General features: G+C 39.6%; 1 protein-coding gene across 2 annotated transcripts in view; it reads right to left on the bottom strand.

The window, feature by feature from the left end:
• The window catches only part of CAPN7 (calpain 7), a 42629-nt gene extending 26399 nt beyond the window's left edge, over positions 1-16230 (bottom strand). For both annotated transcript variants that reach the window (XM_044252485.1, XM_044252486.1), the window contains exons 1-6: positions 15915-16230; positions 12837-12945; positions 7275-7432; positions 6331-6398; positions 4168-4368; positions 2362-2448 (exon numbers count right to left, since the gene is read on the bottom strand). In XM_044252485.1, the coding sequence (XP_044108420.1) occupies positions 2362-2448; positions 4168-4368; positions 6331-6398; positions 7275-7432; positions 12837-12945; positions 15915-16016 (725 nt within the window). In that variant the 5' untranslated portion in view covers positions 16017-16230. The remainder of the gene's footprint in view (positions 1-2361; positions 2449-4167; positions 4369-6330; positions 6399-7274; positions 7433-12836; positions 12946-15914) is intronic.
• Positions 16231-18896: the final 2666 nt, after the last annotated feature.

Raw genomic sequence — 18896 nt, 5'->3', positions numbered from 1 at the left:
AAACACGATTACAATACATATTGTAATATTACAATATTGATGACTACCTTTTACATATATAAATCTTTGACTACATCTATGAACATTTTTTTGAATTGGTCTCCTGAAGTGAAATTACTGGTCAAAGGGATAAACTTTTTGTTCGCTTGTTTGTTTAAACATTTTTTCTTACATTTCTTGTATTTATAGATAAATAGAAAAAAATGATACAACAGATATTTATAGTGGTTGTCTCCAGATAGCCAAACTGGGCGATTTTAACTTTTTAAAATATTTCAAAACTTTTGCAATGAGCATGTTCTATTTATTAGAAAAAAATCAGAGTTGGTATTACATACCAATTGTATAAAAAGCTCTGTAAAGAAGAAAAGGGAAAAGTATTTGAAATGTACAAACTTTGTAATATAATTTAGAATTTAACAAGATAATTATTTTTCTAAGTTAATCCGTATTATATAACAATATAACAAGCACTACTAAATGCTTTATATATATTTTTTAAAGATTTAATTTATTTATTTAACAGAGATCACAAGTAGACCGGGGGGTGGGGAGAGGGAAACAGTATCCCCGCTGAGCAGAGAGCCCGATGTGGGGCTCACCCAGGACCCCAGGATCATGACCAGAGCTGAAGGCAGAGGCTTTAATCCACTGAGCTACCCAGGCGCCCCAACTGCTTTATATTTTATTAGTTAATTTAATAGCAGTAACACCATGAAGTAGATTGTATTCTTATTTTAAAATCTGAGACAGATTTAATAACTTGCCCAGCGTCATACAGCTTACAAAACTGGACAGTTTAGCTCTAGAATCTGTGCCCTTATATCGATCAATGCTACAGAGCTCCTCTGATATAAAAATTTCTTTAACTCTAATCAGTGACTAGCATCACATCATTGCCTGGGTGAAAAAAATTAGGTTGACAACTCACTGGCTAGATGTCTAATTTTTGCTCATCTAAGAATAGCAAAACACTAGAAAATGGGAAAGCAGCTCTCTTGTTCTTTACAGAGCCTTTTATACAATTGGTATGTAATAAATATCAACTCTGAATTTTTTCTAATAAATAGAACATGTTCATTGCAAAAGTTTTGAAATATTTTAAAAAGTTAAATCACCCAGTTTTGCTATCTAGAGACAACCACTATAAATATCTGATATGTACCTTTACATCATTTTTTTCTATTTACCTATAAACATAAGAAATGAAAGAAAAATATACATATAACATCCAAATTTTCTATTTTTAGATTTACTATATTGAAAGCATTTTCCCTACATCTCTCAAAGATGTTTTTATTGGTAGCATACACACTTACTATAATAATATAGATGTGCCATTATTTATTCATTCTCATACTGTTGCCTATTTAGCTTCTTTCATTCATTCATTTCATTCACTGATGAATGCCCTTATTCATCTTTAGTCAAATTTTTATTTCCTTAGAATTAGTAGATGCTGGGAGTCATGAACCAAGTAACATTTTTAAGGCTTTTTTTTTTCCCCAAAGATTTTATTTATTTGACAGACAGAGATCACAAGTAGGCAGAGAGGCAGGCAGAGAGAGAGGGAGAAGCCTGCTCCATGCTGAGCAGAGAGCCAGATGCTGGGCTGGATCTTAGGACCATGGGATCATGACCTGAGCCGAAGATAGAGGCTTAACCCACTGAGTCACCCAGGCACCCCCATTTTTAAGGTTCTTTTTTTTTTTTTAAAAGATTTTTTTTTTATTTATTCATTTGACAGAGAGAGATCACAAGTAAGCAGAGAGGCAGGCAGAGAGAGAGGAAGGGAAGCAGGCTCCCTGCCGAGCAGAGAGACGGAGGCAGGACTCGATCCCAGGATCCTGAGATCATGACCTGAGCCGAAGGCAGCGGCTTAACCCACTGAGCCACCCAGGCGCCCCATTTTTAAGGCTCTTAACACAAGCTGCCACTGTCCTGGAAGGCTGTGCTAACCAACATTTTTCATAATTAACCCTTTCCTGAACTGAACTTTTTAAAAGTAAATAATGACACCGTTATCATTCTATTCCACTTTTCCATTCAATTATTTCTTTACTGACTTTGCTGTTGTGATTCAAACACTGATTCAACAAATATTTACTTTGTGTCAGGTACTGTGCTAGTGTAACAGTAGGCAAAAGAAGATCCGGATGTGCCCATTACCAAGCAAATGACCACACAGATACTCTTGCTATGCTGCCTTACGTTTTTCCTATAGCTGTACCTCTCTTCCAAACTCTTTTATTATAAATTTTGATTTCACGGCTATGAGCTAAATTGGATTTCAGAGTATGGAAAAACTACTGAAAAATTAGAATCATCTTGGAAGTATAAAGTACAATAGTGCTTACTTACCAGAAAGGCATTGGATAGGCAAAACGTTCCCGCAGATCAATACTCATGAAAGGAACATATTCTATACCATTTATTTTTGATGTTGTCCTATAAAATACAAGGAAAAAAACCTAAAGTAAATATTTAAGTTTACCTTAACTACCAATCTTATCTGAAATTTATATGACAAAGTATGGCACTATAATAACATTGAAAATCTCATGTTGTTGATATCTTTATTTGAATAAAATTCTCACAAAATTAGTTGAATACCAAAAAATAAACAATTCAATTCAATTCAATTCATTAAAACAGTCTCAAGGCTTACATCCTTTACAACTAAACTATGGTCTCAAGATAAGCCTATACTATAGGTATTGGAAGTATCCTTGACACCAGGACACAAAATGAATTCTATTCTAAGCTCAAAGGGAGAAAGCAATTGCTTTAGTTACTTTGGGATTTAAAAAAACATGACAATTACAATTCTGGAAAATACGTTCTTTCTATTTTCTGGTTATGAAAATGAGGAATGTGTAGTGCAAGAAGGAAGCTATAGCCATAAGACAAATTAAAGAAATGTGGCTTATAGAAGCTTTGCATGTTTTACATGTATGTTCAGTAGTATGTATCAACTATTTCCTTCTCCTACTTCTTTCCCTCATTTTATTTAGAAGTAGTTACCGGGTAGTTTCACGACTTAGCCTTTAGGTAACAATATTCAGTGAGATTGTGACTGACTTTGAGAACTAATTAATACAGTGAGCAACAGATACAATGACTGTGTATCCTAATATTTGAGAGGATGAGAACTTTTCACCTGTATGAAGGATAGCTGAAATCCGTTAAGTAGAAATATTATTGTTTCATTGCAGTATGAAATTCAAATGTGTGTAGAAAGGAGCACATGGATGCTAAGCAGCCTTAGACTGGTACTGTCTCTCAGCTCTAAAACCTATTCATCTTTGCCTTGCTCTGTGTTGTGGGGGGTTCATATGCAATTTTCCCAGGAAAAATGAGACACATTAGAAGAATCAGAATCTTCAGTAGGAAAAAAAAATGTCTTCAGGTGACTGCTACAAACGAAGAAACCCTTTCAACACAATTTTAGGATATTAAAAGTGAGAAACTACATGACTTGCACAGCACTAAGCAGCTTGATCTCATCCAACTGAAGAGCAGCCACACTGGCTCAGAGATACATCTCATCTACCACTGGCTCAGAATGCAATCAAGAGGATTTCCTCGTCATTGTTGTTTGCATTTATAATATACCCTGAGGCTGCTTCTAGACCCTGAGTTAGCAAATTTTTTTTTATAAAGGACCAGATAGTACATTGCTTTGGCTTTGTAATGAGGTCTTTGTCACATATTCTTCTGTTTTGTGTTTGTTTTCTTTTTTAACAATCCTTTAAAGAAATGTAAAAACTAGTCAAAACTTCAAGCTTCCCTTTGCTGACCCAGGCCTACACTATTTCGAGGTTAAGTTTTCTCCCTGTCAGGGCTCTCGTTACCAGCTACAGAGATGATAAGTGGTTCACCATAGCTCCGTTCTGCTGTTTGACCTTTAGTGTTCAATTTTAAAGTATGCCAGAATTTTTAGGAAAACACATGTCTGGTAGAAATGCTAATATTAAAATATACTATAACACATTTTAACTATTTCACATTAAGGCTATGTGACAATATAATTTTTAATTTCATAATAAAAGCACAACACACTATATAACAAAGATATGACTACAACTCAGCAAACCTAATGAAAATAAAATTACCTGCATTATGTTAACAAAATTATTCATTACAATGAATCATAAAATTATTTACCTGAGAACTTCTATTTCTTCTGCTGTATATCTCTGTCCTTGTGCATCACATGACTGTGGACTTATAAAGGGTTGAGGTCTTTCCAGGAAAGGACTAGTCCCTAGAGGAAAATGTGCTCTTGTTGGAGGTGGCTTTGGTTTGATATTTGTTGACTTGATTTTGCATAATGGTTTTGTTAAAGGCTCACTCAATGCTTCTGCTCTGTAACAGAAAGAGGTACAGAAAAACTGTTCTAGTTTTTCTTCTCACATTTAAGCTTTCCAGAAAATAAAACTTATTTCAAGAACCAGTCAAGCACTCCTAATGTGAAATTAGTACAGAAGATTCATACATATCAATCAGCAGTTCACTTCTTAAGCTACTTCCAAAAATAAGTATTTCACAACTGATCTACAGCAATTGATAATATTGCTGCTAACATTAATTCAGCACAAACTGCATGTCAGAAACTATGCAAGGTAAGGGGATACAAGAAAGTATAAAATGCAATCTCTGCTCTTAAGGTGTTCACAGTTTTGAGGGGGAAAGAAAGACAACTGCATCTAAAGTGACAGATGCCAGAAGTACTGTATGTGAGTGACCATATAGGCAGATGGTATTAACTTAATGACAAAGAAAAGAGAGTCAGGGGAGGTTATTCTGAATCGATGCTTGAGCTGCAGAGAAGTTCATCTGGGGAGTAAGGGAGCATTTTAAGTAGAGAAGAGCATGTGCACAAGTATGAAACAGCATAGCGAGTTAAGATAACTTCAAAAAAAAAAAAAAATGGATGAAGGCCCTATGAAAAGTACAAACAAGAGGCAAAAGGAGAGGGGACCAGGGGAAAAAGTTGATCATGGAATGTCTCACATGATATTCAAGGAGATTTTGGCTTTGTTTTGTCAAAGGTTCAGTGAGCTAAAAAACAGAAGTTCTTAACTTGAGGTCCACATATGAACTCCAGGAATCTTGTGAACACTTTTGAAATTACATAAAATGCACCCAAAAGAAATTTTATGTACCTTTCTCCTAGAAAGACGACCCATAATTTTGAACAGACCCTCAGAGGAGCCAATGACTGACCCACCCCTCTGTGTTAAGTAAGGATGCACTCAGAGGCTACTGGATGGGTTATCCACATAGGTAATAAACATCACCTCTGAATCTGACTAGTGAAAAAAGTGAAAATGGACATGATGACTATGTGTCAAGTGTCCATATCCTCATGAATCTGGAGAGACAAACTAAATGTTAGATGACAATGAAAAGGAAGGATGATTGTTAAACCTCAATTAAAAAAAAAAAAAAAAAAAGGACTAGAGGTGCTACAGTTACCAGGCCAAACCCTCAAAAGGAGGTAATTTTAATTCACACTATTAACTAAAAATGCAATTTCCATCTTTTTCCTTCACATGTAACACCCTTTAAGAGGTGTAATTCTCTTGTGCAAATCTGTTCATTCTCAAATACCTACTGAACACATACGGTATGTCTGGCACTCTGCTAGGTGGTTACAGCATTGACCAAAACAGACAAATTTCTCTGCACTCACAGTTTACATGGAGGGTTGGGGTTTGAAAGGGACACAGACATTAATAACAAACATGATAAACTGATAACTTTCATACACCTTAGAAAGTGGTTAAGAGCTTTGGGAAAGAATATTATTAGAATGGATTAAGTAGAAGGAAACTACTAGAGGAGATTTTATTTTAAATAAAATGTTTAGGGCAGGCTTTTTTGGAAAGTTGACGATTTGAGCAAAGAGTTGAAGGAGCTACATACACTGTATAATTTAGGGTATGTGAATGGTTCAAGGCCAGCTCACTCTCAATTTCTCTACTTTTAATAGTAGCTCTGGAAGGCTTTCTGGAAGTTCTCCCCAGAAATCTGGTATTACACAACAGAAGGAAGTCTTCCACTTCAAATATAATCATTGCTTTACACATAGCAAAAACTAAATAAAACAGGTCTTGGCTGATCTGCTATTTCTTGAGTTTAAAATAGGGAACTAGAGAGGAATAAATTCACCCAGAGGAAGAAGGTAGACTTGCTCTAGATCTCAGCTTGGAGATGGAGGTTTTTCACTATTAACTCTATGACATATTTAGAGAAATCTGTCAAATTTAAGTACACACAGTATACTGCTATCCATGGATAAGAACTTGAGTGACCAAAACTCACCTATCTAGTGCTTGTCGAGCCAACTGTTTCAGTTTATTTTGCAGAGTTTTATCAGCAGTTTCATAAGACTTAAGAGAAAGAGAGACAGACATTCTGAAGCATAATTCTTTTCTTTGCTTGATCCATATTTCTAACAAAAAACTTATAATGCAATGTATTTCTTCAAATAATGAGAGCATAAACAAAGATGACAATTTGTTTTCATCCTTAAAGGTATATTTAAAATAGTGTTGAAAACTTGTCATTGAGGTAAACCTGAAGACCACATCATGTGATAAATGAACTACAATTTTAAGAACATGGTGCCATGGAAAAGCTGAGCAGCAGGAAACTGAGGAGACCAGCACTTACCTCAAAAACTCAGGCCAGATGGTTGAACAAAAAGGTAGTCCACTGACAATACTGAGAACACTATCATTCCACCTCACATTCAAATGCACTGCTCTTATGCACTAGATGCCCCTAAACTTAGCTGTTCCAACCAGGGTCCTCAGGAAGCAGTTAAAGCCACTCAGCACATAGATTTCACACTGCAAATGAATAAAGCTCTCCCAAACCATTACCTTGTTTTTTTTTTTCCCCCAACTACCTTATTTTTTTAAATGCAAGAAATTTTTTAAAAAGGGGAAGGTTTATTCTAAATTCATAGATTTGTGATGAATTCCTCCTGTGATAATTTTAGGTATATGGGTTTAAATAGGTTAAAAAAAAAATACCTATAATTTAAAAAAACCACTGCCTAATGACTCAATATTACTACTGTTAATTTTTTAAGGGATTAAAATCCATCATTAGTTTTCTATTCTTCATCATCTTTTAATGAAGAGTAACTTATATTTATGATACAATAATTATTTTTCTTTAAGGAATTGTTGAATAAAATTCACTAGTAAGAGAAATTTCTTAGCATAATTCCACCAAATTTAACTATTAGCTATACATACGGTTTTCAGACAGAGATCTACGGCTTCAGTATACAACTCTATAGCATCTTCGACATTCCCTTTTTCATCTTCATCAAAAGCTTGCGTAACAAGGAAATGAGCACGTTCTAAGTCCAACTGATGTTTTGATTTCAAAGGATCAGCACTCTTTGACTGAACTAGGATGGAAGAAAGCCATATAGATATTACCTATGTATGTATTTTTATACCCAGGAAATAAGACAGCATTTTAATACATTTAAGACACTCTTTAATAAAAACTTCATAATCCTTAAAAAACGACTCTCTCCTTTCTATCTGAATTTTAAGGCCTAAAAAAAAGTCCCCACTTGTTCAACTCATCACACAATGCACATAAGAGACCAAAATACCAAAAATGTATTATTAATTAAAAAAAAATTAATTAATCAATTAAAACATTTCCCCTGAATTTCTCTCCTTACCGGCACTTTCTTCATTTAAAAAAATAGAACACCAGTCCTCCTCCTTACATACCAACTCCCAAAAACAAAACAAAAAAAACTTAAAAAATCTTAAGCCTAAAGAAACTCAATTATGTTTTAAGGTAATTAAAAAATTTTTTTCAGTACAGACAATTGTGTAATATAATATTCTAGGCCCTAATGATAAAGTTCCTGCTGTTTCCTATTCATCTGAGTCTAGATTAAATAACCACATATATTTACTGTGATCATTTGAAATAAGTATTTGTTTTCGGGCGCCTGGGTGGCTCAGTGGGTTAAGCCGCTGCCTTCGGCTCGGGTCATGATCTCAGGGTCCTGGGATCGAGGCCCGCATCGGGCTCTCTGCTCAGCGGGGAGCCTGCTTCCTCCTCTCTCTCTGCCTGCCTCTCAGCCTGCTTGTGATCTCTCTTGTCAAATAAATAAATAAAATCTTTAAAAAAAAAAAAAGAAATAAGTATTTGTTTTCAATATAAAGGTATATATCAACAAGGAACCTGTATCAAGAATATACAAAGATCTCGAATGGATAAAAAAGATGTAGTACATATATACAATGGAATACTATGCAGCCATCAAAAGAAATGAAATCTTGCATTTGTGACAACGTGGATGGAACTAGAGGGTATTATGCTTAGCGAAATAAGTCAATCGGATAAAGACAACTATCATATGATCTCCCTGATATGAGGAAGTGGAGATGCAATGTGGAGGGTTTGGGGGATAGGAAAAGAATAAATGAAACAAGATGGGATCGGGAGGGAGACAAACCATAAGAGACTCTTAATCTCGAAGAACAAACTGATGGTTGCTGGGGGGAGGGGGGTTGCGAGGGGGTGGTGGGGTTATGGACATTGGGGGGGTGTGTGTGTGCTGTAGTGAGTGCTATGAAGTGTGTAAACCTGGCGATTCACAGACCTGTACCCCGAGGCTAAAAATACATTATATGTTTATAAAAAATATATATATATATAAAGATCTCTTACAGCTAAACAATAAAAAGACAATTCTAGTTTTGAAAATGAATGTGGTGAATAATCATATCAACTTGTGTCAACTTTACTAGGTACCCAGATACTTAGCTAGCCATGATTTCTAGGTATGTCTAAGAGAGTGATTCTGGGGGCGCCTGGGTGCCTCTGCCTTCAACTCAGGTCATGATCCCAGGGTCCTGGGATCGAGCCCTGCATTGGGCTCTCTGCTCAGCAGGGAGCCTGCATCCCCCTCTCTCTCTGCCTGCCTCTCTGCCTACTTGTGATCTCTGTCTGTCAAATAAATGAATAAAATCTTAAAAAAAAAAAGAGAGAGAGAGTGATTTTGAATGAAATTAACCTTTGAATTGGTAGTAAAAGCAGTCTGTCCTCCCTTATGTGGATGGGCATCATCTAATACACTGAGAGATGAACAGAGCAAAAAAACAGAGGAAGGGAAAATTTGCCCTCTCTGCCAGACTGCCTTTTCTTTTTTTGTTCTTTTCCTCCCCTTGGGACTGGGTCTTATACTATCAACTACCGTGCTTCTCAGGCCTTTGGACTTGGACTAAATAAACTAAATCACTGGCTTTCTTGGGTCGTTCATATATGCAGACTGAAGAGTGTGGGACTTCTTAGCCTCCATGATGAGGTTCCATTATAAGCCAATTCCTTATATAAAATCTCTTTACATATATCCTACTGGTTCTTTTTCTCTAGAGAACCCTGACTTACATAATGGGCAAAGGGTCTATAAACCATTTTTGCAAAGAAGATATTCATATGGCCAATTGGCCCATGAGATGCTCAACTACATCAGCCATCAGGGAAATGCATTTCAAAACCCAAGATGTCATCTTTACACCCACTTGGGTGGCTAAAATGACAAAAGACCGAAAATAACAAAGATTGGTAAGGACATAAAGGAAATGAAATCTCCATATATTGTTGATGGAAATGTAAAATGGTGTTGCCACTTTGGAAAACAGTTCATGGTTTCTCAAAAAATTACACAACAACCTATACCATATGACCCAGTGATTTCACTCCTGGGAATGTATCAAAGAGAACTAAAAACACATGTCCACAAAAAAAACATATATACAGGGGCGCCTGGGTGGCTCAGTGAGTTAAAGCCTCTGCCTTTGGCTCGGGTCATGATCTCAGGGTCCTGGGATCGAGCCCCGCATCGGGTTCTCTGCACAGCAGGGAGCCTGCTTCCTCCTCTCTGCCTGCCTGTCTGCCTACTTGTCATCTCTGTCTGTCAAATAAATAAATAAAAATTAAACAAAAAAAAATATATACAAATGTTCAAAACAGTATTATTCATAACAGCCAAAAGGTGGAAACAAGCCAATGTCAATGTCCATCAACAGATGAATGGACAAACAACATATGGTATGATGGCATTATTATTCAACCAGAGAAAGGAATGAAGTATTGATACCTACTACAACATGGATAAATCTTGAAAATATGGTGTTAAATGAAAAAAGCAAACACCAAAGGTCACAAATTAGATGATTCTATTTACATGAAATGTCCGGAATAGGCAACTCCAGGGAGACAGAAAATAGGTTAGTGGCTGTTAAGACGATAGAGGGTGGGAGGAATGGGGAATGACTGCTAATGGATAAGAGGTTTCTTTTTTTTTTTTTTTTTTTTTGGACAACAAAATGTTCTAAAATAAGACACTGGTGATGGTAGCACAACTCTGAAAACATACTAAAAACCACTGAATTCTACACTCTAAAAAGGTGAATTTTATGGTACATGAATTATATCTCAATAAAGCTGCTATTTAAAAAAAAAAACAACTTGACATTTTGTATCTTAAAGATACAGCGGTGATCTTCTAGAACTTTAACTCTCAGAAACATCTCTCTGAAGTTTATGTGCTAATCCCATTTACAAAATGAAGACACAAAATCTCAAGAACATTAAAATATCTAGCCCAGGGTTTCTCTGCCTCATAGTACTGACATGCTGTATGAGGTTAGCTGCATAATCTTTGCTGTAGACTGGCCTGTGCATTGGAGGATTTTTAGTAAGATCCCTGGCCTCACCCAAATGGATTCCATTGTCTACTTCCTACTTCTCCCTTTAAACCAAAAATCTCTCAAGGTGCAAAACTATTCTCAGTTGAGAATGACTGATGTAGACTAAGGTTTTGTAGCTATAAGCTGTAATTTAGATCTTTTAATTCTAAATCTTGAGCTCTTTATACAACACTGGTGCACTTCAAACTGTGTTACCCTTCCCCACCCAGAAATCAACTTAACTCTCAAGAGTATATCCGCAAAATTTGTTTTGAACATTGTCTGAAATGCTAATTAAAGAAACCATTTAATTATCTACAAATTACACCCCACAGGTTGAACGTAACAGGTCAAAAAGCTGGCAATACAATTAAGGCATGCTATGCTTTAAAAATCTTTCCTGAACTTTATTTCTGTTTCACTGACAAGTCTTTGTTCCTCAAGCGATTAGAACTGTCACATTCCGTGCCTAAATATCACCTCTATAAATATCTTATTTATAAGTGTATTTGGCTGGGAAAATGGAGTTTCTTTGAATTACATGGTATTCTGGATACCTGAATCAATACAACTTTCTATCATTTGAGGCCCTGCTACAAAGGCAGTTCACTTTTCAATACACCCAATTTCTGGGCACTGTCTTAAACTAAACTACCTCATCCTTAAGGGCATTGTCCTAACAAGAAATCCAGTGATGGAATCTACTTTTTCCTAACGATGTGCTTATAACTGCTCTTATCTACTCAGAAGGAGTGGTGAAAGTAGTGCAAAGTCCAGGCAATGTTGAATGAAGAGCTCTCTAAGCTGCTTGTGGGTTTATTATACAGCCACAGAAAAAAAGGGTTAAAAAGAACTCTTAGTGAGAAAAACGCATTTCTAAAACAAAATGTCAGTAGGTAATGATTTTCTTTTCTACCCATGTCAATAGCAAATTTTGACCGCAGCCACATACCTCTAACAAAACTGATCACTAAGCCTGTGTACTTGTTTCACAACATCTGCCATGCTGTTTACCAAAATAAATACAAGTTGTTCCAGGTCTCTACTTACACAATGCTTTCCAAGATACAGTTTAAAAAAAGAATTTAGCTAAGGTCTTGAGGTTGAAGATACTGATATAGAAGAGACCATGAACATACTGCTGAAGTCGTTAACACTAAAGAGAAGTAAAGACAACCCCTGAACAACGTGGGGGCTTAGAGGCACTGATGAAAATCTGCCTATTACTTCTGACTCCCCCAAAACTTAACTACTAATAGGCTACTACTAACTGGAAGCCTTACCAATAACGTAAGTTGATAAACACGTATTTTCTATGTGTTATATACCGTATTCTTATGATAGAGTAAGCTAGACAAAAGAATATATTAAGAAAATCATAAAGAAAGAATACAGTTACATTACTGTAAAAAATCTGGTGCCTGGGTGGCTCAGTCGGTTAAGTGGGTGCCTTCAGCTCCCATCACGATTCTGGGGTCCTGGAATGGAGCTCAACGATGGTGGGCTCCCTGCCCAGCCGGGAGTCTCTTTGTCCTTCTTCCTCTGCCCCTTCACACCCTTGTGTTCTCTCTCTCTGTCTCTCTCTCAAATAATAATAAATAAAATCTTAAAACAAAAAATCTCCATGTAAGTAGACCTGCACAGGTCAAATCCCTGTTGTTCAGGGTTAACTGTAGTCATTCAATCTTAGTATCAGGAAACAGCATATGACAGATATTTAAAAAGTAGATTTTAACAGAGTCCTAACCCTGACTCTGACAATGACACAGTTTCAATGTATATAATACACTATCTCTGCACCCCTGGGAAATTAGGAGATTAGACTATATTACTCATATGTATCACTTATTTCCATACTATGACTTTTAAAGGCATGATTACCAAAAAAGGAATGAGCAGCAAGAGTGAAGACTGACATCCAAAGATGAAAATGAAAAAGAAAGAGAAACAGAAGGGACTAATACAAACACCATATGTCAACTATATTTCAATAATAAAAATTAAAAAAAAAGAGAGAAACATGGGGGAAAGGAAGAGATGAGAGGAAGACCAAAAAAAAAAAAAAGACAAGTTTAGTACTCCTTTACTAACCTGCTGAATGCAAAGCCTGAACTCTTTCCAGATACTCATTTATTTTTTCTTGAATATGTTCTAGGCTTGATCCTGCCATTTCAGCATAAATTAAGGCTTGTGCAGCTTCCTAAAAAAAATAAAAACAAAAACAAAAGGAATCTAATAGATGAATTACAATTTGAATTTTCTCTACCACTTTCTAACTCACTATTGTTGTCTATAAATTACAAAATAAGAACGTCTTTAAGCCAGTACCGAGTGGGTTATATAACCCTCCAACAGCTTTTCTTCAGTTCTCAATATTCTCAGTTTTCTCATATGGCTGAAAATATACAAACTCAAATACAAGAGATCTTCTTAGAACAGCTTTAGCTCACATGAAATTTTCTGCTTTCCCTTTTCTTTATGCAATAGGTCAGACTTAGAATCATATACCTTGAAAATATGAATTGAACCTGAAAAGCATTAAGAACAGGTATATAATAATAATACTCGTTACTATTGGTTAATAATAATAATCAAGAGTCAATTAGTGATAACAAATAAAATTAAATGCCAAAGGAAGATTATATGAAATTATAAAGGTTAGGGTGCCTGGCTGGCTCAGTTACTACAGTATGTGACTCTTGATCACAAGATTGTAAGTCTGAGGCCCATGTTGAGTGTAGAGACTAAAAATAAAGTAAAAAAAATTGTAAAGGTTAAATATCTCACAGCGAGAAGAAGATCTTTTTCTCCACAGAAAATATTTCCAAAGGGTGACACATTTTAAAGCAGATTTCAGTTGTATGAAATCAACTTATTTTAATTAAGAAAACCTGAATTCATCATCCAGTTTTTCTAATACTCCCACAGCCAGTTAGGCTGTGGCTAGTGAGGAAAGCCTCACTCTCCCAATCACCATTCCAGAACAACAGCTTATCAAGTTGCAGCGAGAAGGACCAAAGAGATTTCTCCAAAGTAACACCACCTTCTCAGCAATAACCTAAGCATGAGCACTTCACAGAGGCTGATACCTAACTGTATGGATCCAAAGATGCCAGCCATCTGCTGGATATCCAACCTTTTTTAATCCAGTTGTTAGAGCAGGAGTTGTTTCACGAACTTAACAAAATCTGTAAAGAGTCTGATATTGAATGAAATTAATTGAAAAGAAAATTCACTGAAAGGCTGTGGAAGTAGGAAAGATGATATTCTCAGATTCTGTAACTCAGACATTTCATGGGAGGAAAATATAACTTTACACGTAAACATTAAATATTTCATCTTAAAAAATACTTTATCTTATGGACTATTACTATCTAAATACTGATTGTGTGTGTGTGTATTTTTCACACCTCCATTTACATCTTGCATGTAAATACGGACATTCAAATAATTATCTTGCTTTAAAGAAATAAAGCCAACTAAAAAAATTGTCAATTTTATTTTACTCATTTAATTTATATTTGAAAATGGCAATTAAGGAATCCCTCATAGAACAGTAATGAAGACCAAAAATGCTAAAGATGTGGTAAAGTTTATATAAACAGTTCCTAGAAACACAACCACTTTTCTGACTTTCTCAAGAATAAAAAAAAAATCTTCCTAATGACATGCATGCAATCGCAGAGCAAAACAAGAGGCACTGCCTAGTATTTTCTTTTGCTTTACACAAAGCTATTTTATATGGCACTATTTTAATCTATGAATATTTGTCAGTTATTTCACAAAACTCAATCACATAGAATTTTAAAATACTACTTTCATGAAACCTTCCTCCAAAAGAAATGATTCTGAAACACCCAAAAGTCTCTAAATATAGATTATAAAATGAAGGCAACATAATAATCTGAGAAAAACAAATCATACATTACCGACAGCATATACGTTTATGTAAACAACAACAACAACAACAAAACACCCCACTCTGCTATTATCAAAGCTGGACTTTCCTTCTTAGGAAAAAAAAAAAAAAAAAGGAGGTGGGGGGAGAATATCACGAGGATACAGCTACCTCCACCAGGAAGCAACGGACATAGTTCTAGCTGGAGGGGTTTATTTGCAAATCCGCAGGACTGGCGAGCAGAGAGGACTGTGGAAGATCATATTTTTTAATAATTCCGCCCCCAATATCTTAGTCAAAAGAAACAGCCAAGAAATGTGAAAAGCATTAGTTATAAATATATTAATCGGATCAGTACCTACGATGCTGAAAAATCAGAATGAGCCCGATGCCCATTAATTTGTAAATAAATTATAGTGCATTCACGTAATGGAAGTACTGCGCATCTATTTGTAAGAGTAAATTAAGCAACTTCAGTGAGTTTTTAAAAGCTCAAAGAAAAGTTAAAAATCGTATAAACGGGGGATGCCTGAGTGGCTCAGTCGGTTAAGCGGCTGCCTTCGGCTCAGGTCATGATCTCAGGGTCTTGGGATCGAGTCCCGCATCAGGCTCCTTGCCCTGCAGGGAGCCTGCTTCCTCCCTATGCCTCCACCTGCTACTCTGCCTGCCTGTACTCTCTCTAGCTCTCTGACAAATAAATAAATAAAATCTTTTAAAAAAATCGTATAAACGGTACAATCCAAGTTTGACTTACGTATAGAAAAGTTGAATCACTATGCTGTTCCCTCGAAACTAATGTACTATTCTGTGTCAACTACGCTCAAATTTTTTCAAAGCTGCGTATGTAAATACACGTAGAAAAACAAGCACCGCTGTACTAAATTACAAGAAACGTGTTATTTTTTTTTCCTAAACCTTCTTTTCTTCAGCGAACGTGCATTTTTTAAGTGTGTATCAGAACCACTTCCTACTAGCCATAAATCAGAGCCAAGTGACCGCGAGAATTAGCCACTTAACTACCCATACCTAACTACTGCTGTCCTAAGTAGCTCAGCGGTGGACATTTGCCATTCGAGACTGTAACCAGAGAAGTGGTGGCTCCCAAACCGCGACCAAACCTCCCCACCGCCGCAGGAGCCGGGTCGCCTCTCCCCTGAAAAGGAGAGCAGCAGAGCAGGAAAGAGCAAAAGCAAAGCCCAGCAGGCCTGGCTGCCGCCGCACCTGGACCCGCCCCCTGGCCTCTCCGACAGCGCAGCCGTCCTCCGCCCTACCTTATAGTAAAACACCGCCTCGGAGTAGCGACCTTCTTGGTCGCGCTGCACCGCCAGCCGGGCGAACTGCACGGCGTCCCGCTCCAGCGCCGTAGCGTCCATGGCGTCGAGTGCCCGCACCGGCGGAGAGAAGGAAGGAAGGCCTGACGCACGAAGGCTCTTCACCGACCGCGGAACCGCTGGGAGGCGGATCCGAGAAGGCCGCGAAAAGAGCAGCAAAGTTTATTTTCGGTGGCTGAGGGAAGGAAGCGGGCCTTCCCGGCCAGGGCCCGCCGCAGCGTAGCGCCTCCACAGCGCCGCTCCGGCTCCTGGCCTGTGGGGCCGCCCCCCATCCCGGCAACCGCATTCCCCCGCCCCGCCCCGCCCCGCCCACCGGCTCCACTGCGCAGTCGCAGCCTGCTCTTCGGGTGTTTCTCGGGAGATGGGGCGGCAAAGGCGGGCTGGTGGGAGTACGAGGGTGATGGGAGGGGCCTGGCCTGCCGGGTGCCGGCGCGCACGTGATCGCCATGACTCCCGGGATTGGGTCCACAGACCTGGCTTGAGTTCCCAAAGAATGCTGTGCTTTCCAGAGGGGATGCCCCAGAAAAAGAGGATTTCGCTCTATGCGGGTTTTCATACAACGTACTGTGGAGACTAGCACAGCCAAGCTGTAGGAGCATCCCACAGACCTGACTCTGAGTTTCAAGGAAAGCTGTGCTTTCCCAGAGGAGATGCCCCGGAAAAGGGGATTTCGCACTATGCGGGTTTTTATACAAGGAGCTGTGGAGAGTAGCACAGGCAAGCATTAGCAGCATCCCACAGACCCGACTCTGAGACTCAAGGAAAGCTGTGCTTTCCCAGAGGGGATGCCCTGAAAAGAGGATTTCGCTCTATGGGGGTTTTATACAAGGAGCTGTGGAGACTAGCTCAGGCAAGCAGCAGCAGCATCCCACAGACCCGACTCTGAGTTTCCAAGGAAAGCTGTGCTTTCCCAGACGGGTTGCCTCGGAAAAGAGGATTTCGCTCTATGCGGGATTTATACATGGAGCTGTGGAGACTAGCTCAGGCAAGCATTTGCAGCATCCAAGAGAAGAGACTCTGAGTTTCCATGAAAGCTGGGCTGTCACAGTGGGGATGCCCCGGGAAAGATGATTTCACTCTATGCGGGTTCTATACAAGGAGCTGTGGAGACTAGCTCAGGCAAGCAGCAGCAGCATCCCACAGACCCGACTCTGAGTTCCCAAAGAATGCAGTGCTTTCCCAGATCGGATACCTGGGCATCGAGGTTTTCATTCTATGCGGATTTCTCCCACCATGCTCCGAAAGCTAGCCTAAAAGACAAGCAGCACCAGCAGCCCACAGAACCGACTCTGATTGCCCAGCGACTGCTGTGCTTTCACAGAGGTTTTCAGCATGGCGCGAACCGCACTTCGCTGCTGCTTCCTCAGCAAGGCTGTGGGCGTTTGCTCTGTCGCGTCAGGGAAGAATAGCTGCTGAGAGCTGGTGCCTCTTGGGCCTTGCTTTCTCGGGCTTCATGTTCGTGCCCTGGGTTCCCCCTGCCAAGACGAACGAAGCAGACACAGCCTCGACCCTGCGGCAGCGTGCATGGCCTAGCATGGCACTCTGTTCCATGCCATCTCCGGGCGTGGGCAAGGCCTGCCTTTTAGCTCTGGCATTCAGGTGGACAGGGCACTAGGCCAGTGCCTTTACGAGCCGAGAGGAGACGTGACAGGATCACAGCACACCGCCCACGCCCTGCGATGGGTAGTCATGGATAACTGTCCTCCTTCTCCGGGACACCCCCTGCCTCCGCCAATGCTGCCACATCCTGGAGCAAGATGACATCTGACTGCCCGTTCCACCAGGAGCTGTTTCTGCGAGTTCAGGGCCGGGAGCCTGCTGGTATGCCCACGTCTGCCCTATGGACAGGTGGCCAAGGAGCTGCTCTCCTCTTGGGCCCAGAGACACAGGACAGGCCTGCCTTCTGCCCAGACTCTTTCCTCAGAGTGGAGCAGGCGGGTTTGCCCTAGTCGTCCGCTCGTGTCTCCTTAGCCGCCAGGCTTCATTCTCATCCGCACAGGGAGAGGCAGAAACTTGTCTTGCCACAAGCCCACTGTTCCTGCCAGGGCAGGCTCTCCTGCTTCAAGACAGTTTCCAGACAACAAGGCCAATGGCCCCTTCTCTTCATCCCAGAGAGTTTGCTGCACTTTCCCATGATATGCTCCTCGAGAGCCCAGTGACAGACGTGTCCCTTTCCTTAAGCCTCTTTGGACAGGTGCAAGCACGATTCTCCCTCAGACAGCGGGTTTACAGGGTCATAATCATTTCGCTCCATGAGGGTTTATTACAACGTGCTGTGAGGACTAGCTCAGTAAAGCATTAGCAGCATCCCACAGACCCGACTCTGAGTTTCCAAAGAAAGCTGTGCTTTCCCAGACGGGTTGCCCCGGAAAAAGAGGATTTCGCTCTATGCGGGATTTATACATGGAGCTGTGGAGACTAGCTCAGGCAAGCAGCAGCAGCATCCAAGAGAAGAGACTCTGAGTTTCCATGAAAGCTGGGCTTTCACAGTGGGGATGCCCCGGGAAAGATGATTTCGCTCTATGCGGGTTCTATACAAGGAGCTGTGGAGACTAGCTCAGGCAAGCAGCAGCAGCATCCCACAGACCCGACTCTGAGTTCACAAAGAATGCTGTGTTTTGCCAGAAGGAAAGCCTGGGCAAAGAGGCTTTTGCTTTATGTGGGTTTCTCCCACCGTTCTACAAATACTAGGATAAGGCAAGCAGCACCAGCAGCCCACAGAACCGACTCTGATTCCGAGAGACTGCTGTGTTTTCCCAGAGGTTTTCACCATGGCGCGAACCGCACATGGCTGCTCCTTCCTCAGCAAGGCTGTGGGCGTTCGCTCTGTCGCGTCAGGAGAGAATAGCTGCGGGAGAGCTGGTGCCTTCTGGGCCTTGTTTCCTGGGCTTCATGTGCGCGCCCTGGGTTCACCCTGCCATG

The sequence above is a fragment of the Neovison vison genome, chromosome 6 (genome assembly GCF_020171115.1).
Source record: "Neovison vison isolate M4711 chromosome 6, ASM_NN_V1, whole genome shotgun sequence".
NCBI classification, from domain to species: Eukaryota; Metazoa; Chordata; class Mammalia; order Carnivora; family Mustelidae; genus Neogale; species Neogale vison.
This window is presented reverse-complemented; position numbering and strand designations above follow the sequence as displayed.